Here is a 24,095-nt window from a genome sequence, read left to right as displayed (position 1 = left end):
AGGCTGTTCATGCTTGAACATGTGGCCGAATGGAAACAGGACAGGATAAAATGTTTCTCCACATTGTTTGATAGAAACCTTTGCAACCAAAGGTGACATAGTTAGTTGTTAGGTTTGCAGGGTGAATACTTTTTCTCATAGAGCCTGTTGTAGAACTTGGTACTTCTTTGAAGAGCAACTTATATTTGATGCTATAACCATTGCCGCATTGTTTGCTCCTGTCAGAAATAAAAACGAGTGCAACATAATAATTTGAAATTAAACAGAACATGGTTTTATTTATCTTTATTTATCTTACACAGCATTTCACTTTTAAGACTTAATGAAAGACTATCCAGCTCAAGCGGTTCGAAACTGAAAGCAGCAGGTTTGTTTGTGTTTTAAGATTTGCCAACATAATAAAAAGAAGGGAAAAAACTTGAAAATATAACTTAAATGCAAGTACATGTATTAATAGGACAAAACAAAGCTTAAGGTTGTGGAGTTTATCTACAGTGCTTTGCAAAAGTATTTAAACCCCTAAAACTTTTCCACATTCATCATGGTATAAATACAAACCTTAATATGTTTCATTGAGAATTCATGTGAAAACCAAGTACAACGTAGGGTATAACTACAAAGTGGAAGAAAAAGAATACACGACTTTGCTAAATTTTTACAAAGAAAATTTTGTCTTTTGCATCTAGCCTCTTTACTTGGACACCAATTATGAAATTTAAAGGAACAAATTGCCTCAAGAAGTTATCTAATTAAGTCCACCTGTGTCAAATTAAGCTTTTTGGTAATTACAAATAAAATAACTGGTCAGGTAAGAGGAATATGGCATGACATTCCTGCCAAAAACCTGAGGAGTGTATTAAGGAAACACAACAGAGCATTATTTATTATTGAACAGAGCATGCTCTGACCAGGGACATTTCCACTTATTCACAGACCCGTGAATGCAGCACACCAAATGGTAAAACAATTATTACAAATTAATTAAATCACTCCTCAGCGTTTTTGGCAGAAATGTGTTGCCATAGAAAATATTAAGCAGAGAAGCATGATTAATGAAAGGCTTGTGGTAAATCTGGAAGAGTTGCAGACATCCACAGGTCAGCTGTGAGAATCTGTCAGCAGATTGATTACAAGTCAATACAGCACAAACAGACTTTTATGGAGGAATGACAAGAAGGAAGTAATTGCCATAACTCTTGTAGGGGATACAGGAAACATGGACGAAGTTACTCTGGTCAGATTGATAAAGCCTCTTCTCCAGGGGTGTGGCTTTAACTGGTTCTTCCCCAGTCAGTTCCAGACAGATTCGTGTCAGGGTAGGATCCTACCCTGGATTAGCCGGGTCATGCCAGGTATTGAATGCAAGCGAGTTGTTTGGCAGCAGACTGCATTCGTTGATTGGCCCGTAGTTCTGTGTCACTGGATAGACATAGGCGGTACTTGCGGAATTATTTCTTACTGCGTCAATGGTTCACAGCAACCCGTAACAAACAAATATAAAGAAAGACAAAATGATATTGTTGACATATTGACCAAAGATAATGCCTGCTCACATTCCCACATTCCTGCCCATATAGTGAGAAACACACCGCCAACAGGTATTTGGCTAGACCCAAACCAGACATTAACCAGCTGGCCTGAAAGTTGACAAAGGAGAAGGGGTTTAAAATCGCACAACATCCTGAACAGACCATCTCCAGATTCATGCAGCTTTAACAGCGACAGAGAATCTGTCACAGTTAAAGGAAAGATGGACGGGGGTTAAGTGTATAAGAGTAATCATGGAGGAAAACTTCTTAGAGGCTGCAAAAGACTTGCTCTCCGTCCGGCAGTACAATGATCCTGAACATACAACCAGAAATACAACAAAACAGTTTAGATCAAAGCACTTTTATTTGTTAGATCAGTCAAGTCCCGACCTAAATCCTATGCTTGCTTCCCAATTCCTATTGAACTTGAGCACTTGTGCACAGAAGGGCAGACAAAAAGCTAGCAGATACCCCAAAGAATCACAACTGTAATTCTTTGTAACTACAGTTGTGAACTTGTACTTCATTGCCACCCAAAATGTGGAAGAATGAAAGAGAGACTGTATGTTTACTTTTGCAAGGGACTGTATCTATATGGTTAGACTTTATACACAAACTCAACAGAGTTTACAATGGATCAACAATAGATCTGCAATCTTTTACACCACTTTTATTTTGTAAAACCAGAGATTATCCTAAAAATGATCATCTTGAACATATAGGTTACTCTTTGAACTCTGGTGCTGTAGGATCTAAGCAAATCACTATCCCCTTCTTGGGGAATGTCACAATGTCTAGTTAGTCAAGCACTCAAGTGCTGACTTTTGTAAGATAACACACAGAGAAAACATTAACAGAACTGTTGTGGTGTTGAAGATCAGCTGAGAAGCTCTTGCTACATTTTGAAATCCATACAAATAGTGCAAAATAGATTTGTTTAGTGGCTGGAACAACAGCAGCATTTCAGTCACAGTGCCGGTTGTAGTCGTAGGACCAGAAAGTACAAGAATATTAAGAAGACCTGCATTCATTAACTTACTCACAGCTCTAGTCAATACATAAACATAATTTCACTTAGTTAAAACGTAATTAGATCAGCAACACCTGAAAAAAGGCTGATAGGGATCTTCCTTAAAAGCAGTTAATGATAGAAAATACATTAAATGGCTTAGAGCTGCCTAAACACACCCACTACGGCAGGTTTCTCTTACAAATGAGGTTAGTGCACAAATTACAACCCCAACCCAAGGTCCTTTGTTTACTAGCTTAACAGAGTTCTTTGTAAGAAAGCAGAGTTTTCGCTGATGACCTTCTGTTTCACCAACATTTCAGGTAGAACTAAGAAAACTCAACTGTTCACTGGTAAAGTGCTGGCGGTAGGAAAAGTGCTTCAAGCATGCAGTAACAAGGAGTACTTTGTTGTTTGCTGCATTTCCTTCATGTCTGCTTTGGAGCAGGGCATTTTCAACAGAGAAAACGGGGATAAGAAAACCTAAAAAGACTTCTTCAGAATGTGACTCGGGCCTTTTCTTTCTTTGCTCTTCTGCATAGCCAGCTAGAACACCCTGTAGAGCAGGACAACAGAAGATAAAGCTACTGCCATGGCCTCTGAGGTGGTGGGTTGGGGTTGGGGTAAATAGGAGCTGGTGTTGGGTGGGGGTAAGTAGGCACAGCTGTGTTGGGGTTGGGCGGATACGTTGGCGTCGGGTACTGCGTCATGATCTGGGGCTGGCTTTGGGTAATGGTGTGGGCTGGGGAGGAGCCTGCCGAAGAAGACGGGGGAAGGTGGAGGTACAGAGGAGCCGATGGAGCGGAAGGAGCAGATGGTGCAGTAGGAGTAGGAACTCTCTGGAGGACGACGTGTGGGTACAGCTGGGACTCAGAACGGTAGAGTCCAGGCAGAGAGGTCTTCAGCAGACTCTCCTGACTCCTGAACAGGACACAGAACAATGAGAAGAACACTCTTAGTCAATGCAACTCAATGCATTATTTGAGTTCAAAGTGTCTAAAGTTCCAAGACTCAAATGGTAAATGGCTTGTACTTGCATAACATTACATCAAGTCAAGAGGACCCCCAAAGCGCTTCACATTGTATTAAGTCATTCATCAATTCAAGCTTGTTAGATGCTAATGGTAGAAAGCTACTGGATAGTAGCTACAGCTGCTCTAGGGCACACTGATAGAGGTAGGCCCTTTGACCATCATCAGTCAAGGTGGGTGGAGTGTCTTGTTCAAGTACTAAATGACGGAGTGTGGAATAGACTTCTACCATGGTCACAACCATCTTCCCTAATAATGATTGGATATAATAGCTAGTGTACACCTCCAGTGTAGAAGCACATTTTTTGAACAAATCATAAAATGCCAATGAGATTTGTCCATTAGAAGTCAAGGAGTAAAATCTAATATTTTAGCATATTGTCACCTTCCTAAACTAATGGCCTAAGCCAGTTATTGCCAAAAGTGTTTTTTTCCCCCTAAATTGTCTTTTGGCAAAAATGACTTGTTTTACAGAGATGACAGTATGTAAGAAACAGTTTTGTATTTACTGAGGTTGTTTGTCTAAAATTAAAATGTATTGAGTGTAAGTGTGACAACGAGGTACTGTGTGATAAAATAGTTTATCATACACTATGTTCAGGTGTAGAAAATCTTGAGTTTGGATATTATTTTATGTAAACTTTACAATCATTTTGATTTGGTTTGTTATGATGGTTTACCGTTGGTATCCTCTGTTCTCGTATCCGTTGAGGGCTCCTGTCAGGTAAAGGGGACTGTCGGGTGCCAGACGGGGGTTCATCCTTTGGGACAGGTGGAAAATCTTGGGTGGAGGGAAGGCTTCCCACTCGCCCTCTTCTGTCTCCAGCCAGCATTCACTGCGGCGGCCTGATCTCTTCTCTCTGCGTCTGACCAAGACAAACGTCTTTCAGCTAACTGGAGAACAACCAACGTGTCTCTCAGCCAAAAGTCCAAGCCCACCTGCTCCGGCCGTCTTTCTTGGCACGGTCCCGGCTAGATCGCTCCTGCAGGCAGCAGACGAGGAAGGACAAGGACATGGCAAAAATGACGATGCCACTCACAACTGAAGCCAACACGGCCACTCTCAGTCCACGGTCCTCCGGTCTGGGGATTCCTGTTATAAGATAAAACATGCTTATATTAACGCTTCTCATCATTTGTTTTCCATCTGGACTGGACCGACTTCAAGGCTGAGCCATGAGATAAGGACGTTGACCATTAATAATGCAGTATTCATAAACCCAGTAAAAGATGGATCTATGCACCTTCGCAGACGGGTAGGTAGTTGCTCCACTGCGCTTTGCCCTTTCTGACATGGCAGGAGATTTTGTCGCTGCCGACCAGCTGGTATCCCTCTCTGCACCAGAAGGCCAGCACACTGCCCACCGACATGCCTGTTCCTTTCTCCACATAGAAGGAACCCCGACGAGGTGGCAGGACGGGGACGCAGGACATACCTGATTGAAAGGGAAACAAAGACGAGGCTTTATCATGTGGGCCCTTGTTTTTATTTTTACTCTGTAAAGCGGACGGGACAGCTAGTGCCATCAAGGTATACCAGGTATGGTTTTAAAATGGGTAATAATGACTTCCTCCACCGTTCTTGGGTTTGGAAGTTGTTATGACAAGATGTCAAAGAAAGCATGGGTGTTTTAAAACTGGGTTAGGATGTATTAGTGTTTGGACTTGGTGTTTCATCTATATATTTATTTTGATCATTTATTGGTTATTTCTTTAGTTTATCCCATGTGTCAGTTTAGTCTCATTGTGTTTTAAATTTCTTTCTTTTGGTTAGTGTATCTTTCGGTTTACTGTTAAGTTCAGGTTTCTTTCCCCATTTTAGTTCTCTTTGTTGTTTATTTTTGTTTTTCACCTCACCTCATCCCACCATTACCCTCCCCTTTCCAGCTGTTCATCACTTCCTCATTTACCTCTATCATCCTCTTTCCCCAGCTGCATCCACTCACCTGTCATTAACTCTCCTAGTTCCTTTCTCATTTCCACACCCTCCTCGTTTGAAAATATGTAAGATTTCTATAAAATTATAGCGGATATTCCCACACTACTGGGTATTTATGCAAGGTGTAGCTACCGCCTCTCGCCCAATGATTGCTGAATGGACAAACGGACGGACTGATGAGTAGATTGAAATCCATTTTTATGTCGACCCAACCTGCGTAGCAATATTGCGTTATGATTTTGCAAAGCTTGAATTTACATAATTCACATCATATTCATACTGTAAAAACAAGCAATAAATTCTATCATAAATAAGGAAGCTTTGTGCAGATTGTAAATGTTCTAATGGCTTTTTCATGTTTCCAGATGTTGCTATAATGAGTAATAGCCAGAGGGGAGCAGGATTCCGCTCTATGGCTTACTGTGTCAGCATGAGTGTAATCTGTGAGTGTGTGCGCTTGTTTATGAGTGTGTGTGTGTGGGACTATGTCATCCCACTGTAAGACCCTGTGAACATGCAGGCTGCTCTCTGCTGATTAGGAGTGACAGATGGGAGGATTTCTGCAATGCTAGAGACAGTGAGAGAGACGATCCCGTGATCTTGTGCAAAGATGATGGCGGTCACGTCAAAGCACACACACCAGACACGTGCATATAGGGAAAAAAAATGAGCAGGCTTTTTGTTTTATTTCTGTTCCCTTGCATATTTCTTCTTTTATTTTCTTTGCTCCTGTTTAGATCCTCCAACCAATTTTACCATCAGACAAATATACCCTGAGTAAACACAAGACGCAGATTTATTATCAAGAGAAAAACGTTGTTCAAGCGTTCGAAAGTAATTGCCTCCTCAAAATAATAGCTGGTTGTGCCGCCGCTTGCAAGAACAACTGCCACTGAGCATTTGCGATACCTTGAAGTGAGTCTTTCACATCTTTGTGGAAGAATTTTGACCCAGTCTTCTTAGCAGAATTGCTTTGAATTCATTCACTTTAGAGATTTCTAGGCGTAAATATCCTGGTTCTGGTCATGACGCACCACGTTAACTTGCCCATTTGTCAATTCAAACCACCATCTTGGAAAGACCCACATCTTTCCATGCCAACAATAAAAATCTCATGAAATCTGAGGAACCTTACTAGTCTGGAGTAGTTTCCAAATTCAGTATTGATTCTCAGTGTTTGGGTCACCTAGAAGATTTTTGTCCTACTAGAATTTGCAGATGGTCCCTAAGCAAACCGTCGCAATCTGGACTTTTACTAACCTGTGTCTCTGGGATAACACACGGTACGAAATGCCATTACTGACTGTAGTGAACTATGAAGACAATGTCTGCCAAATCCTCATTTAACTCTGGTTTTTAGTGATTTCATGGGGATTATCAATCATTTTTGCATCATTTCAACCATCATTCTTTAGCCTACATCCAGTATCTGGGACAGAACCTATTAGGACTGATGATTTTGAAGTGTTTGCAGCATTACATGGTGTAACAAGTAACAGAGGTGACTAGAAAACAGGGCGCCTAGAAGTCCAGAGCCAGAAACTGACGAGGCAGATAAAGCGGAGTGGAATTTAAAAATGTAAACTTGTAGAATGACTCTCCACACTTTTCCACACTTTGATTTTTCAGTCAGAAAATATAATTACTTAAGTAGGAATTGGGTGTGCTTTGTGGGTCTGTGCGTCAGCTCCATTATTCCTGCAGCTGAAAAAGAGACTAGGATTGTCTTTCATGTGTTTGACGTATCTAAAACCTGCCCAAAAGGATAAAAATGACTGAAATTTGCATCTGAATGAGATCAGGATATTAAACTGAAAGGAGGTGACATCCATCCGAGTAAATTATCGTTCTACTTTTCGGCAAACGGGGAGCTTGTGTTGCTTATCTGACTGTGCAGTAAATCCCCATTTATTGTTACTTTTTTGGGATTTTATTTAGATCCATCTCCAGATTGTTGCATCAACCAAAGAATACAGCAAACGGATAATTTAGTCACTAGAAATAAAAAGAAGCAACTCTTAAACGATATGGGGGTGCTTAGTGTTTTTTGTTGTTTTGGCTTGATCTATTTTATTAAAACGTAACATGATGGAGACAATCGATTGCATTGGGTTGTGTACTCCAAACACTCAAAGCAATGCAAATCACATTCAAGAATTGATTCACACATTCACACAAACCACTAAGTATAGACTTGATCTATCCTTAGTGGGGGAAAGGCTGGAATTTTCTTTGTCACGTTATTTACAGCCAGTTTGTTGTAAATTTGATGAGAGCAACTCTCATATTGTGCCTTACGGTTAGGGTAGGGTCAGGGTAACACACACCCTATGGAAGACAGAAAGAGTTGGACCGTTGCCTGATGCAGTAAGTCAGTGTAGGAACCTGCTCTTTTGCAGTACAAAAGATTACAGCTCCTGTAGAAATCCTCAGAGCTTGAGCTGGACAAGATGGCTCAGGGCAATCGATTTTGGAGATCATCTAGGGTCTACATGTGGAGAGATGTAGGGAATTTTGGTGAAAAATACTCTCGTCACATCTTTGAGGTCTTGGTGTGAGGTCTTTTTTTTTTAAGGTTTTGTTGGCTCTGGTGGCCTTTATTTGAAAGTAATTTGACAGGAAACAGGGTAATGAGAGAGGGAGAAGACATGCAGCAAATGTCACCAGGCCGGGAATTGAACGTGCGACCACCACCACGAGGATGAAGGCCTCAATACGTGGGTCGTGCTTTGCCCCTGCACCACCACAGCCCCCCAGGTGTCACTTTTGAAGAATGCTTGTTCTGAATAGTGCGTGTACACTTGGATCAGTGGTATGGAATTCAAAACGACCTACTGTGGGTACGCTGCTTTACCCTTTGAGTTACTGTGTTGACATTTTAATGTTCCATGAGTACATTTTATGTACTGTGGGTATTATTGTCACCCATAATAATGTTGGGTAATTATTATGCAAAATAACCCCACAGTAAGTGATGTCCTCAGTCTCACTTTCAATTTCCAGCATCCAGAGGCGAGTGACTGTCAAAACAGTCTGTGGCAATCAAGTTTCTATGGCGCTCATCTTGTTCCTGCTACAACCTCAAATGCATTGAAAGGTGATGTGGGAGACATCAAGTCTTCCTACGTCATGAAAACAAAAGGGAAAGAAGCAGTAGAGTGAGACGCATATACAGGCTGCAGGTGGAAAAGCACTAAAAATAATTTGCATTTAGATTAAGAAAAACCACATAATTAATCACATAAACTACAACATCCTCAATTCCATACTTTAGTGGCCAGAGAAAGGTGCAAAATCTCCCTCAGGGTTGAAGCTCCTGGTAGGGAGCAGCAGTAATAAAAACTTTTATATTATTTCCTTCACACCAATTTGTGTATCCATGACAAAAGCAAGTGGTTGAAATCAGCTCAAGCATCGTGTGTGTGTGTGTGTGTGTGTGTTGACTTGGCTCTTTGGTCTATTTGCCTAATCCTCTTGCTTCACTAATACAACTCCAACACATCCGACCCCGGCAACCCGGTAGTGCCAACCAAACATTCACTCTGCTGCGTTCTTCTTCATGACTATCCCCACTTGTCTCTGTCAGGAGAGTCACTTGGACTAGTATGTGATTAAATAAAGATTAGACCTTATTCCCACAAACCTTTCACAGATAAACCCCGAGAGCCTTGCTAAAGTTTTCTCAAAACCTGATATTTATTTATTTAGCCACATTTTGCCGAGTTACTACCAATAACTTTTAGAAACATTAATGGGAGTTTAGAAGGGAAACTAACAGAGTCGTGGAGGGAAATTATAGTTTTCCAAATCTCTCGGTGTGCATTTGTAGGTCTTTTCGCTTCGATACTAAATAAAATAAAATAAATAAAACTAAATAAAACTCAGAGCAACCAACTCCAACTCCAGTTGGTTTGCTTAGAAAATCTGGTTAATTTGGGGATGGGGGTGAATCCGTAATCTAACTCTGATCTGCCTACAAATCTACGTCTCAATAAGGTTAAAATGAACTCTGGTGTGATTTGAATGCATATGTGACTGCAAGTGGGAAAGCCGGAAGCAAGCAAAAGCACAGGGGATTCTGGGTAAACGCAAACACACAAAACAAACGTGTGAGTCTAGCGCTAGCGAGAAAAATGGCTCAAGGTCTTTTACCAAAGAGAAAAGAGAAATCCTACAACCAATAACTGGTTGTAGGATTTCAGGTTCAGTTTACCGTTTAACATTTTGTGAAGTCTGTGTCTTCTTCAGAGGCTTCTGTGTCGTTTCTGTGTTACGGGTTCTGTGTTAGCGCCACCACAGGCGAGGAGGGGAACAGATTCCCTGGAGGGTTTGTGTACTACTGCAAAAAGGGGGCTTAAGGTGTTTGAAAACAAATCCATGTCACACTTTTTATTGATGAAAATGTTTGGATTGCAAGTTTCATTTCCATTCTACTTTCCAATTATGCACCAAGTTGTACTGGACTACCAGAAAATCAAACATGCATTGCATTCTGTGGTTGCAACCTGCTAAAATGTAGAAAAGTTCAAGCTGTACTTTTGCAATGTACTACAGAATATTTCATTCTTCTTCATGGTTCAACCTGAACATATTCATACCAATTTAAAGTCTAAAAACACGTGGCTTCTTCCATCACATGCACTCTGAAAAACCTTTATTCCCTCCTTCTCTGCCACAACTCAAAAGATTTCTAGAAATGTCTCAAAGTTGGACAGGACAGATCTGAAACACTCCAAATAAACAATGCACCAAAATACAAATAATCTGAGTCAGCCTTTACCAGATGCTGAAAGTCGGAACAGAAGCTAATGAATGATGGCATTTGTGGCTGACAGCTGATGTGACCCTTCCTCAGTTTTTGTTTTCCCTGTGCTCCAGATGCTCTCTTGTGTGATCTGACCTCAAACATCATTCCTTTGTGTCCTCCCCATCCGCATATCTATTTCGGTTGCCACTCGCTGATACGCTGTACCACAACTGATTACCTAATCCCCTCAGCTCTGTCTCTGCTTGCGTAGTAGATGTCCCCAAGCAAACACATGAAGCCGTGGGTATTTTGCCTACAGGCTCTGGAGTTTTCATTTACAAACATGAAGTCAGTACCATTTAGTAACACCTTATACTTCTTACGCTTTGCATTCTTTCATACACAGAGGTACGAAGGTACTTTCTCTCTCCATTAACTAACAGCTTTAGCTTCAACTGACGGAAGATAATCTGCCCAGGTAAATAGAGCACAAGCTAAAAAGCCAACGTCACTGTTGCAGCAGACAGTGTAAAATGACCCGGAGCTTTTAATTAGTATAACCAGGGGCACTATGGGCCAGGTTCACCCAGAAAAACCTCCACGGTTATATTTTGCAAGCAGACCAAAGTCCCCTCTAGTCCAGAACTTGCCAAACCAAGCCGGGTATTCCATACAAACAATTTGATTGGCAGCAGACTGCATTTGTTGATTGGCCCGTGGATTTATGTCAACACCTGGACCCCCATTTTCAAATTGCAGCGAGACCGTACTGGTGAAAAGTTGAACTGCAAGTTGACTATTCCATGGTCAAAACTTTGAGGTCCAAACGTTTTTGACAATTGTGGCGGAAGAGCACATACGGCGTCAACTGGACTGGAAAACCCGTATCGATCAAATATTCTGAGAGATTTCGGAGCAACTAGTGTAAACTAGCCAGGAATGTCAACTATGCCATTTGACATTGCTGGCATAGTTGAGTACAGCTCCTCCTCGTTCTTGGCCACCCACGTTCCCACATTCCAGCCCATGTTCCCACCCATATTCTCGCCCACATAGTGAGGAACCTACCTCCAAAGTCCCCGCCTACAAAAACCTTAATATTAATCTCCTTGGCAACTACCAATTTGTGGAAATGTAACTGTACTGTTGGCAAGACTCATACGCCAGCGCTTATTTCAAATGCCCAATTAGACACAACCATCTTGTTTCCTGCCAGTGATTAGCCTTCATCGCAGTTGCAGACGGAAATGCTTACTGGGTGGCTTGTGAATTAATTTTTAACAGATCAGTCAAAAAATGCATCAGGGAAAGGGTGAAAAAAACATTCAAGTTGCAGGAGAAGCAAAACAGTAATTGTCTCCCTGGTTAAATAATAAACTTGCAGGTTTATTATTAGAGGTATTTTTTATTTCAGTTTTATTTGCTTTATGTGCTGTAGAATGAAGATTCCACTTTAACAGAACCTGCCTGACAAAATATAAAGTGGATTAAAAGAAAGTGTTTTTGGGGCAAGGATAGTGCAAGCCACATTTGGAGGCCTTGACGCGGCCGTCGCAGGTTCGATTCCAGGACCTGACCGTCAGCCTACTGTCATATAAGGGACACTAGAGCCCACAAAAAGACCCCTGGTGGGGGAAAAAAAGAAAGTGTTTTTGGACACATTATGGCCCCAAAACAAAGTCATTGATATCAATCTGTCTTCAAAGGGTTCCAAAGCCATTTCTAAGGTTTTGGTAAACGCACTGAAAACCTTGATCTACCAATGGAAAACTCACGGAACATTGTTGAACTGACTAAATCGCTAAATCGACTTTTACAGTAGTAATAGACCGACCTTGAAAGTTTCACTTAAAATATCATACAAGGTGACATTGCTGGCATGGTGGTAGAGTGAGACCCACATGTTCAGAGGCTATTAGTCCATGAACCGGCTGTCTGGGGTTAGATTGCTAACCTTAGCACGTTGCTGCCTGTTTCCTGTCTGAATATCATGAATAAAAATCAATGTTTCCATGTAAAAGAAACATGGATTGAGGGTTGATGTAATAATTGTGGCAAATGTGTCTTATGCAGTCCATCAACCTAAGTCTAGTATTGAACTGTGGCATGTTAGTATACAACTTTCTACACAAGTTTAACCGTGCTACATCTTTACCTTCGTGGCTCCTGCAATTCATTTAATTTCTCGCTGCCTCACCAAAGTGAAGAAGGGCAAGGCTCATTTCAGTCCCTCACTAAGTGTCTTTGTTCAGCAGCCACTTTTAAACTGTGGGAAGGTAATAACAAAGCGGAGTCACTGCCAACAGCTATATTGGATTGACAGACAGCAGACAGAGGGACGTCTTTGTCCGAAGCTCTCCAAGCCGACGGGGACCTGAAGTGACGCCAGTGTGAGCTGCTGACATAAATACCTCCGGCTCTGTTGGGGCATTTACGTATGTGTGTGTTTATATCTGAAGAAATTCTACCCGTCATTCAGGCCGGCAGAAATCCCAACGCTGTCGTTTAAAGGGGGGGGGGAAGGTTGACTTTTTTTCTCTTATTTTTTTGCTGTAAAGAATATTTATAGGGATGAGAAATTGCTACCAACTTAAAAACTCACAATTCAGCAAACTTGTCACTACAGATCACAAGTTCTGGACTAGAGCCACTAACTAAACCCAACTGATGATTCTTGTTGGTTTATAGTTCCCACACCTAGAAATGCATCTCTTCTGCTTTTGTGTGCAGGGTTTGCAAAACTGGGAAACCCTGCAGGATCAGGATTTTTTCCAATCAAAGAGACTGTATTGGCTGCTGCAGCTTCCTGTCTAAGTAACATCGCCTGCTCTGTGGTGTGCCAAAGGATTCTGCTGTAAATTTTCTACCTCACTCCAAGGCTTGACAACCCTTTACGCTGGCACAGTTCCTTTCTGGATTATGCGCGTTTCCTGTTGGGACGTGGACAAAGGAAAACCTGTCCATCCAAGCTTTCGGTTCATCCATAGGGTAACTAGCTTTGTAAAACTTCACAATTTAAGCTTATGGTTAAAGTTCAGTTACAATGCCTAAAGGTATACACCCACTTGGGTGTTTGACCCTTTTGTTGCTTTTACAAATCAACCAGGATCAACAAAATTTGGCTTTATTTTGATAAAAATAACTCAAGTATTATAGCGAAAATTGATTTCTACAACAATATGGCAACTAAAAACATAAAATCTAACATAAAATATGGGGTTGCATAAACGATCACCCCCTTTAAAGTGACTGACCTAATTCAACAGAGGTTCAACTAATTGGTGCTAGTCTCAAGATGAGTGGAAATCACTTGAGTGCAGTGAGTATGTTTCCAGAGATTCTAATATAAAAACCGCTGGTTCTGGAAGGTCCGTTTGGTTTTGATGCATTTGGTGTGAACACACCAAAATGTGTGTTCACACCAAACGCATCAAAAGCATGTCCGACGCTTCAAGTTCGACCCTTATGCACTTTGGATGCAGATGCTTGACATTTTGCTCTACACCAAGTGTTTTACGCATCAAGTGTGTCTGGTTTATGTTTAAAGTCCTTGTGGAGGTGTGTAAAGGGTGCGTCAAAATCTCTCTAGCCGTTGAGCAACGTTTCTGTTGCCGGCCTATTTATCGGACGCGTTGGATCCGCTTGACGCATCCAGTGCTACGACGGGCCCTCGTCCTGCCTCCACATAGACTCTGAATGTAAACCAGAGGCGTGAAACGTGTTTGGTGTTGTCAGACTTTTAGTGTTTCTGGCTACAGTTACAGCTTTAAGGGAACATTTATTTTCCAGCAAGACAACAATCCGAAACATCTAGCTTCTTGCTGGAAGCTAGATGTCTAGCTAGACATCTAGCTTCATAGAAATGGTTTGAAGTCAACAAGGTGATGCTGCTTGATTGAGACTGACACCACACACAGATTGATTTGCAAAAGCAACAAAAGGGTAAAAATTGAAGGACAGAATTAATGTCCTGATAACGTGTAGTCTACAGTCCTTGTTTTGGACGCTAAGGTGAAACTCACGCACAGTCTTGCATCAGCACCAAGAATAGAAAACCTTGAATGGACAAATGTAATTGGCTTTAACATATATCTGCTTTCAGAGAGAAAATCCGTTCTGGTGTGTGTTAACATGTCAGCAGGATTGGTAGTACTATAAAAAACCTGAAATAGAGAAGGCTAATTGGCTTTATGCATAAACTCTTTTGACTGAAACCCCGGTAAAGGGTTAGCTGCCACATGTAAGTCTTTTGGCCAAACATCCCACTGGACTCTGAGCGAAGAATAAGCAGCTTACTGTCATGCGATTGAGTCTAAATCTGAATTCTTTTTTATTTTTATTGGTCAGTATTTATGGTACTGTTAAATTATTCAGCTTTTAACAGCAGTAACAGGGCACCTTGTCATGCCTAGAATCTAGAACCAGCAAAGGAGTTGGGTGACTAATATCTGGAAATGTTTAATAATGTTTAAGGAAAACTAATTCTGAAATAAAATTTTTTTTAAAAAGTAAAAGAGAGATGAGTGAACTGCTGCCAGGACAGATTAAAGATAGTTCAGTCAGTGAGAGGCCTCATGTGGGGATTAGCACTAACATTACCTCTCGCCTTCACTGTTGAGGTCAATAGGTTGTGTTACCGTGTTAATGTTGCAGCTTAGCGCATCTCTAAAGCTGAAATAAACACTACTTATCAGAAGATAGCCTGCTACTAATCTGGAACACCAGGAAACCAAGCAAACCAGCACCAACCAGGCATCTACAAGAAACCTTTAGAGAAATGACTTCCTGGAACTCCATGAATTTTTACTAAGGCCTGGTAATAAGTCATTCATTTGATGTATTTGAGCTAGAACATGGATACAACAAAAAGTTGGATGACTGGCTCTTGAGGCGTTATCTGAAGAACCCCAGTCCATTCGTCCGTCCATCCATCCATCCATCCGCTTGTCTGTCCATCCATTCATTGTCTCTCCATGAAGTTTTGGGTCTGCCTAAGCCACCACAAATAAATGAGTCCAAGTTGTGTAAATACAACTGCGTGACCTTATGATTACTTTAAAAAAAAAATAAATGTAGGCCTATTATAGAAAGTTTTCCCGCTCCTCGGGAAATAACTCCGACTGCCTTTCATTTGTTACAGAATCCCTGGGGTCCAGTGGTGAAAAAGCCTTTCTGACAGCCTATTTAATTGGAATTAATTGTTCTGTACAGGAAGCCAATTTAAAAATGGTAAAACTGTCCCAAACATAAACCCAGTGTGGCTGCTGCAATCCAACACTAAAGCCAAAGAACAGCTTCAAACAAATCAGATGAAGTCTGAACGAAGCAAAGTCGTTTACCGTCTGATGAACACTTTGATATTAATCACAGCTTTGGGATTTTAAATGTTCGGAAATGCCCTCACCGTTCCGGTCTGGTGTAATTCACGCATGTGGTGCAATGTGGCAAGCCAGCTGATCTCTTTGTGTGCGTGTGTGCTGATAAAGCATAAAGTGCTTACTTTGGCTCGGTTAGACAGAAAGCTGCCATTATGAAATAAGCAACTGTGTTTACTCTCTAAACCTTTAAGAAGATTTCTGCGGTTTGAGCGTCCGTTTCTTGTGTTTGGGAGTGAATGAGAGTGCCTACCAAGCACGTGAGGGTCCAGCTTTAAAAAAAAAAAAAAGTTATCCGCTTTGGGCAGTTCACGTAAACACGTGATGACGTGGCCACAGAAAAAAAAAAGCAGGACAGAAGAATAAATGACGGAAACGGAGGAAAAACGAGAAGGTGATGCATTGACAGAGAAAGAGAGACGCATGTTGGGAGAAGGAAGGAAGGAAGGAAATAAGAAAGGAAGGAAAGAAGGAGAGTGGAAACTCATGCTCCAGTGGAAGTGAAGTCATGCGAGCGGCGCTGCAGCGTTCCCTTCAGCCTGAACAGCTCCAGTTTTAATGAATTGTTTTCCACGGCAACACCTGGAGCACACGGCCGCCGACAACAAGCACGCGAACTCCGGCGCCTCACCTCCCAACTTCCCTCCTGAACACTTTCAGCTGCACACACATCCAGGTCTGAAACTAAGAAAGAACCTCATTAAAAAGTAAGAAGCACTCAGGTCTGATGGCACGCCAACGTATTCCCACCCATTACTGTTCCAGTTAGCAGATAAACAAGTGTCCTTACATGTGAAGTATCAATCTTATGGTGACATTTAAACTCACTTAGCTGTTGGGTTTTGATTAAAAGCTGTTCGATACTCTAAAAACATCATCAACTCTCGTAAAATAGTTACACTTGTTTTTTATTTACACGGACAAAAGTCGTATTAACCAGTATATATTTCTAAGATATTTTTTTGTGTGTAGGTTTTAAACATATCGGTGTTTGTGGTGAACCGTTTCAATTTAGATTCAGTGTTTGGTTCTAAAAAATGTTTAGGTTTCATATAAAACTTTGATTTGTGTTTCCCTTTATAATAATCTTGATAAGTCTTTGTTCTTCTTAAACAAAACTCATCTGTTTTCAGGGTCAAAATGAAAAAAAACAAACATTATAGAGCAACATTTTAATAGTTTTTATGGCCTGAACACGACATAAATGGGGGTATTATATGTTATCCATGCACATTGCGCCATGTTATAGCACAATCAAGTACCTGTGTTACCTTCAGTTGTTATAAATATAACAAAAATAATTTAAAAGATATTTGACTTCACCATTGCATAGCAGCTGTCCAGATACAACCCAACTGAACAGCCTTTATTCAACTACTGCTAGAGGAGGAAGAGTCTTCAGAGAAGAACTAATACTATTGTAACTCTTGAAAGTTTGAGATCATGAGTATTTATTTTTATCTATTGTAGAAGTCTGTCACACATCTTGCAACACACACACACACACACACGCACACACACACACACACACACACACACGCAATTGTACATGCTTTTAGTCTCTACCATGTGCTCTTTGTGTTTGGCAAGTGACACTGTTCAGAATGGTGATCTGCACGAGCGGCTGAAATGACAGGATTCACCCCTTACAAAAATTACGTGTGTGTGTGTGTGTGTGTGGGAGAGTAACCGTTCTTAATTCCAGAAATGGGTGGCATTAACCAGAGGTTAGAGAGTAGCTCGGCTTTTCAGGTTTATGGTGGAAGTTGGTTGTTGGGATGTTTTTCACACATGATAGTTGGCAGATTCGGTTCGATCGGGAACCAAAATTATAATATTTGTTCAGTATTGGTTCACTGTGTCAAATGGACCAAACCCTTTCTGTTCACCCCCTGGGCTGTGGTGGCGCTGCACCAAGAACCACTGAAGGAAACAACACTAAAACCTCTGAGGAAGACACTGAACGCAACTTCCTTCTTCACGAAATACAAACAAAAATAAGAGTGGCGTCAGATTTTAGTGGTTGTCTTTCGTCTTTGGCAAAAGAACACAAGCCATTTCTCCATGTAGCGTTAGACTTGCACATTTGTTTTGGTTGTATTTACCCAGAATGCCCTGCACTATATCCTGCTTCCTGCTTTTGAAGCATTCTCTGGTCCGCTTGGCGTTCACATGTGCATTCAAACCGCACCAGATCACTTCAACCAAACAGAAACTTACATTTTCAGGCGGACCAGTTAGCTTTTTGGTCCGCATCAGAGTTTGATTGCACATTCACACTTCACCAAACAAACCGGAATGCAAGACAAATGAACTAGAGTTTGATTAAAGTCGTCTAAACAGGGCTTGTGATAATGCACCCTTAAAAAGTCCGTATGGAGGAAAGTGGGAGGATGTTTGGATGAGCAAGATTCTAGAGGACAGACCGCTCAGCACAGCACTAGAAACAGTCAGTGTTGTTCTGATGGAAATAGTTTAAATGTTTCAGCCAAATGTATAGATGTGTATTTATATTTAGCAGTGGGTTTTTTTCAGTTGTGGAAAGTTTTGCATTTGCTGAACTCCCCAATGAGAACTTGATTTCCCCAGCTGGCATCACTGTGACTGCGGACTACTTCAGGTTAACGCCGGTCTTTGCCACACCAAGACCATCATTTTGGTGTGAGAGTCAAAAGTCACAACACATTTTTAAAATAAACTTAAACCAAGTTTGAAGAAGAAGAAAAAAAAAAAGCTTCACACAATCCCAGAAAACACTAAACAAGTGGTTGATTAGTTGAAGACCCAACCTGTGTAGTTGTTGGTGAAGACCTGAGTCTGCATCTCCGTCGGTGCCTCCGTCTGGTCTTCCGTCGGCGCCTCCGCCGGCTCCTCTGTGGGCGTTTGGCCGACGGTCTGCAGGTCCGGCTGCAGTGGCACCGTGGTGTTGGTCCAGTCCTCCGGCAGCATCGCAGCAGTGGTGGACCGGCTGTCCTCTGGGCTCAGCGTGGAGCCCTGTGCCAGAACCAGACAGCAGAGCAGGGGCAGGAGCAGCAGCATCCAGAGGCAGCTGCCCCCACTCCTCCATCTGTCCTTCAGTGGCATGGTGTCAGGTAGTGAAGAAGAAGAACTCTGTAAGAGGGACGAGGACTCAAACTCACAGCCTCATAGTCTGGCTGCAAACAACAAGGGGAAATCCTTCACTGGGGGGATGTTGGTTGCTTTCTTCTTCTCCTCTGTTTCTTTATTCTTCTTGAGGCCCCTCACTTCAAACCCTTTGTGGACAGAAGCAAACTCTGTTTCCCCTCATCATCTCGCCGCACTGCATGACAGAGAGAGAAGGGATGTAAGAGATGGTTGCACGTCCGCGTACGAGCCGCATCCAGCTGTAATCTGCCCGGCTCTCTGCTCACTCGCTATTATTCTCTCTCCAGCCTTCTACTCTCTCACTCATTCGCTCAGCTGGCTTACTCTCTCCGCCTGATCTCCAGCTGGGCTGACTGAGCTCTTGCGTAACACCAACTCATTTGCTGAGCTGTAACTCATGCAGCCTTAAGTCCAGATATTCCTGGTCCCTTGTCTACCCTTGAAACTTGTTTCTCAGAGCAGAGTGCAGACTGTCGCTTGTAAGGGAAGATTGCAGACCGAGAAGATGTTAGCTTCCTCAATAGCAACCTCAAGGCGCGACCTCACTTGGTGGAAGGAGGTTTGACAATGAAAACAACAGCTGAAAACCACTTAGCATGAGGTGTTTGTGATTGAAAAGTCTGAGTCGGTTTCTATTTCCAAATGCATTCCTGACATAATCTTATGAAAGAACATCCAAAAAGGCAGTTTTCAAACATGAAGAAGCTAAGCAAGCTAGCCTGGCTCTAGGTGAAGCCCTAAACCCCAGCTAGGTCGCTCTGTGCATCAACGTATGTTCGAGGTCATGACAGAATTTGCCATTTTTCGTGGTTCCACAAGTCATGCCTAATCGTTCGAATCCTTTAACACTAGCACTATGACATTAGGCTGTTGGTGTTGCTCAACCTTTGACTATACTAACTTTTGCAGTTTTAAAAATCTTAGAGCGTAAACTTTTTTGCCGCTCTGCTCTTTAAAGAGCAACAAACAAGCTAAAAAGTTTATTTCAGTTAGCTAAATAGTCAGGCTGTCTGCTCCTGCCCAGCCTGCAGTTGGCTACTTAACAGATGGATCTTGTAGCTAGGTAGTTAGCTAGTTAGATAGTTTTACTTTAATCGGAATGATGGATGACATTCCCAGTTCTTCATGCCTGAAAGCACTCATAAACATTCAATTAATTATTTGCAAAAGGTTTACAGTTAGCATGTAGCTTCAGCACATCTCTTTCAAATTCAGACATTTCACTCTTCGTATATGCATCTTTTGTCGTTTTAGTGTTGTGCCTAATTTTACTCGACACTTTCCATTTTCACTTCAGATTTGTTTTCTTTCAATAAATAGTGAAAAGGTTGAAATCCGTAGTGTGTGAGTTTGCATAATTAACGTACCCAGTGAAAACCAGGTAATGAGAACTGCATTGGGGTGTACTTTCTTTGGAAAATCCCCGTAAGCTGACGTAAATGAATGTATCGTCGCAAGCTTATCAAACCGTCAGGATTTTCATTTTGTTTCATCCTTGCGGTGAAAAACGTGACCACGGCGCCTTCCTGGCACGCGTTTCCACGGCAGCTGGTTCTTCGTGTGAGCCTGTGAGTGCCAGGGGTGGATGTTCAGGTGTAATGTGATGACCCACAAAAGCTGGCGTTGATAGCTTTCCGGCCTGAAAGTCCGTGCAAAAATTGTGAATAATTTATGCGTCTCGGACCAAAAATAGAGGAGCGACGGACGGGAAAAGGTGCTGTCGGTGAGCGAGAGAGGAGCAAACATAGTGTCGGCACGAGCAGAAGGAAAAAAAAGACAATTTTAATGAAAAAAGAAAACACAGAAGATGATTTGAAAACATATGGAAGAAGAGCTAGCCGCTTGATACAACAAAAGGTTAGTCTAATGCTAGGCCTGTAGATGGGGATGAGGAAAGCTCTGCTGGTGCAAACTGCATTATTTACAGCCACCGCCTTTCCAAAGTGGACAAAGTGGGAAGTTATTTTAAGCCATCAAACGACAGCCTCTTGAATGTTTTCATATCTGCATGCTAAGCCTGAAACATGTCTTACTTTTGTTGACTTTAACAAAAGATTTCTTTAAAAAAAAAAAAATCTTAAATAACCCTGTAAAATTGCCATGATATACAAACGATAATAATAAATCATTTTCCACCTTTGTTGTGACATCTTTTCTGTTCTTTTCAGCTGAAAACCCACTGTTCTGGGGAAGAAGATGAAAAATTAAAAAGGCTGCAGAAGCCTGGCTGCATAATTGTGCACATCAAGTGACTCTTTGCTGAAGCACCTTTCGAATCACTTCCAGCAGTTTTCTTTGCTCAGGAGGCTACCTAGCATCTTGACTCGCCAATATCTCCCAACTCCCAACAGCAAAACAGTTCCCCAAATCTACCAGATTCTGAGAAACTCTGAGCTCCACAGCAGTTCTGTCAGAGTTAACTCTGGACTTTGGTTAGGCCAGTCCAAAGCCTTACAGTACGTCTGGTGGAGTCACTGTTTGGATTTATGAAGTTAGGGCTAAAACCAAACCTTCTCCTCATCTCCAGGTTCCTACTAGACAGCTGAAGGTCAAAGGTCAAAGCTGATTGGTGTTTAGAACTGCTCATGATTTCATCTACGGAACACCTTCAGAATAAAAGTAACCCCAGATCCTGATGCTGCCACCGTCATATTACAGGTGAAGCATTGTGTTCTCTTTTTGTTTTTTGACACATTTTTTTCACACAGTTGTGGAAGATTTTTATGTAGAATTCGATTTGTTGAAGTAAGAGGCTCCCTCCTATACTTAATGACACATTGTCCAGAGTGTTGGGGAAAATAAAGAATGTATTTGATATCTGGAAATATCGTCTATCAGCCATGATACTTATCAGTGCATCACTCATGGATAGAAGAATTCTACGCACCTTTGTTTAAACATCAAGTACAAACATCAATGTAAATCAGAAATAAGTCGTGGAGCGAGGAGAATCTGATAAAGTGTAAGGTAACAGCTGGTCTGCTTTTTGTTTTGAGCATATACATTTCTGTAGAAATAGAGTAAATATTTCAAATGCGATGCCGAAGTTTAGGCATTCACCTTGAGAAAAACTGCTTTAAAAAAAAAATAAAAAAATCAAAGACCAGATGTATTTCCAAGTGAAACACTCACTTTCAGAACAATTCATGTCCAATTATGTTCTGCACTCAAAAAGTCAGATAGTCGTCTCATCTTACTGACCAGCCGGAAAAAAACACTCAATCTGTCATAATGAACAGTAAAGCCATAAGTTTGTACAGAGGAGCCAGAATGATTAATATTAGCGATTTATCTGCCTGGATGTTCACAACAGCAATCTGCTGCTCTGACACTCTCAACCTAAACCTCTGTGTGAGATCTTAGAACCTGTTGAATACCATTACATAATCCAAAAGCCCACTGACTGCACTAATGGCATATGCTCACGTGTTTGATATTCTGCTAATCTGCCTGCAAGCTTCTTTCTGCTTGTGTTTGTAAAGAAAGTGAAGGATTTGAGGTAGATTTGGCTTTCGTTTTGTTGCTAAGGCTGAATAAACGTTAAATGTGTATTTTGATTTTTTATTGATTCAGTTCTGAAATAACTTGTGAAACCGAATAAAAAGGACATCATCACCAACTAGCAGAGTAAGTTTCTTCGAGACAGTAATAAGTGTTTTTATTTTGCAACAAAAAAACTATATAGTTTTATTGTATTAAATGCCTTTTTTATTATTTTTTTTGTCTTTTTTACTAGTATGGAAGTACAGCTTTTCTAATCTCTGGGCAAAGTAATCTCTTGGAGTATTCAAACCTTTGCCATTAGTATGCTAGCTCTTCTTTAAAACTAAGGAGAAATTTTTGTTCTATATTTCCTCTATGACACTGCAAAGTTCAAATCCAACATTCAATTTCATTTGAACTTAATATTTTTTTGAAAATAAAATCCTGTCAGCTAATTTTCCCTGGAAAAGCACTTTTCTTTGCAGATGATCACCTTCGATTCTACTTAATGAAAATCAGAAAACTATAGTTTTGACAATAAGTAAAAAATATTTACACATGTTTGAATTTGGAAAGCAGTTCCAAGTAGAGATAGAATAGAGAACTGAAAATGATGCCTCGTAAAGTTAGCAGTACCTTATTTCAAAGTAAACCTGGAATATGACTTTGGGTACAACTGAGCTACATCAACACCTTTCTCGATTTACTCAGTGCTCCATTGAACTGGCAGAAAATCAAGTGTAATAAATAGATAAAAGGTGGAAAACAATGCATTTCTGAGTTTACTTTCAAAGTCTTCTGGTTAGATTTAAGCCAACTGTCCATTTAAAGAGATGTTCTTGATTTCTGGGTGATGGAAAAGTGTTTGACTGCACAGCCAAATGTCTGATGTTCTCACAAACATCAGACGTTTTCAAATGTCAAAAACAAAGTCTTAAGACTTTCCAACATGGGAAATAGTCCCAGTGGACGCCCTCACACCGCTATGTTAAGTTTCACTAACATTCAGTGAAACAATATTGTGATATACTTCTTTGCTAATCTATAAAAGGTGGTCAAGACACGACTTTGACGCAAATCCTAAAAGCCGTCGCCTTGTGAGTCCAGGTCTGTTTGGCTCCACAGTGGTTGGAACATTAGGGCCAAGAAGACTGCTAGGTGAAAAGATTCGCCCATGAGGACGATTCGGCATTGCTAAACCTCGAACAGGTCAAGGTTCATTTGATGTGATGAATGTCCACGTTGTTCTGCCAATAGATTTCTTTCTGCCTTGGTAGTGAAAACATTTTCTGAGATAATAATCCTGGGATTAATCATGTGTTAAATTGTAAAGAGCGTTTGAATCTTTGGGATTAATACGAGAAAAGTTGAGTCATTTCCAGCTTCATCTCGATTCCATCCCTCGATCGAGACTTCCTTGCTCAAATCTGCCTCAGCATCAGGTCAAACCAAGTCCACCCATTACTCTCACTAAGCCTTTAATTACAGGAACATCAAGGAGATCTCAGGGTTTTGCTGCTTCACAGCTGGGGTCTATAGACAGGAAAAAAAAATCTCCTCTGATTGAATACACCCTTAAAAAACTTGTTTTCTGCACACCGCCTGCGTCTAAAGAGGCTGACTGTGACTCCCGCTGCGACAAAGCCTCAGGATGATGAGGTCGGGATGATGGAAAGGATTGGAAGGCCAGCGGGGAGTGTGGCCTGATGCAAATCGGAGGAGCTCCTGGGAAAGCATCCCACAAGAAAATACCACATTAGATGTTCTTGATTGCCGTTTGTTGATCGCAAACATAATAAAAGACATGTTGTCCCAACGATCGATCGATGCATTGGAGTGCAATGCTTCACTCTTTT

General features: G+C 41.3%; 1 protein-coding gene across 3 annotated transcripts in view; it reads right to left on the bottom strand.

Annotated features, from left to right (window-relative positions):
- Positions 1 to 355: 355 nt before the first annotated feature.
- zgc:162331 (uncharacterized protein LOC793007 homolog) overlaps positions 356 to 24,095 on the bottom strand; it is a 27,433-nt gene continuing 3,693 nt past the window's right edge. For 2 of the 3 annotated variants that reach the window (XM_044107924.1, XM_044107923.1), the window contains exons 2-6: positions 18,420 to 18,931; positions 4,814 to 5,005; positions 4,509 to 4,662; positions 4,250 to 4,435; positions 356 to 3,459 (exon numbers count right to left, since the gene is read on the bottom strand). In XM_044107924.1, coding sequence (XP_043963859.1) covers positions 3,123 to 3,459; positions 4,250 to 4,435; positions 4,509 to 4,662; positions 4,814 to 5,005; positions 18,420 to 18,714 — 1,164 coding nt within the window. In that variant the 5' untranslated portion in view covers positions 18,715 to 18,931 and the 3' untranslated portion in view covers positions 356 to 3,122. The remainder of the gene's footprint in view (positions 3,460 to 4,249; positions 4,436 to 4,508; positions 4,663 to 4,813; positions 5,006 to 18,419; positions 18,932 to 24,095) is intronic. The other variant, XM_044107925.1, reaches the window with a different exon arrangement.

Source organism: Gambusia affinis, linkage group LG23, assembly GCF_019740435.1.
Source record: "Gambusia affinis linkage group LG23, SWU_Gaff_1.0, whole genome shotgun sequence".
In the NCBI taxonomy this organism is placed as follows: Eukaryota; Metazoa; Chordata; class Actinopteri; order Cyprinodontiformes; family Poeciliidae; genus Gambusia; species Gambusia affinis.
This window is presented reverse-complemented; position numbering and strand designations above follow the sequence as displayed.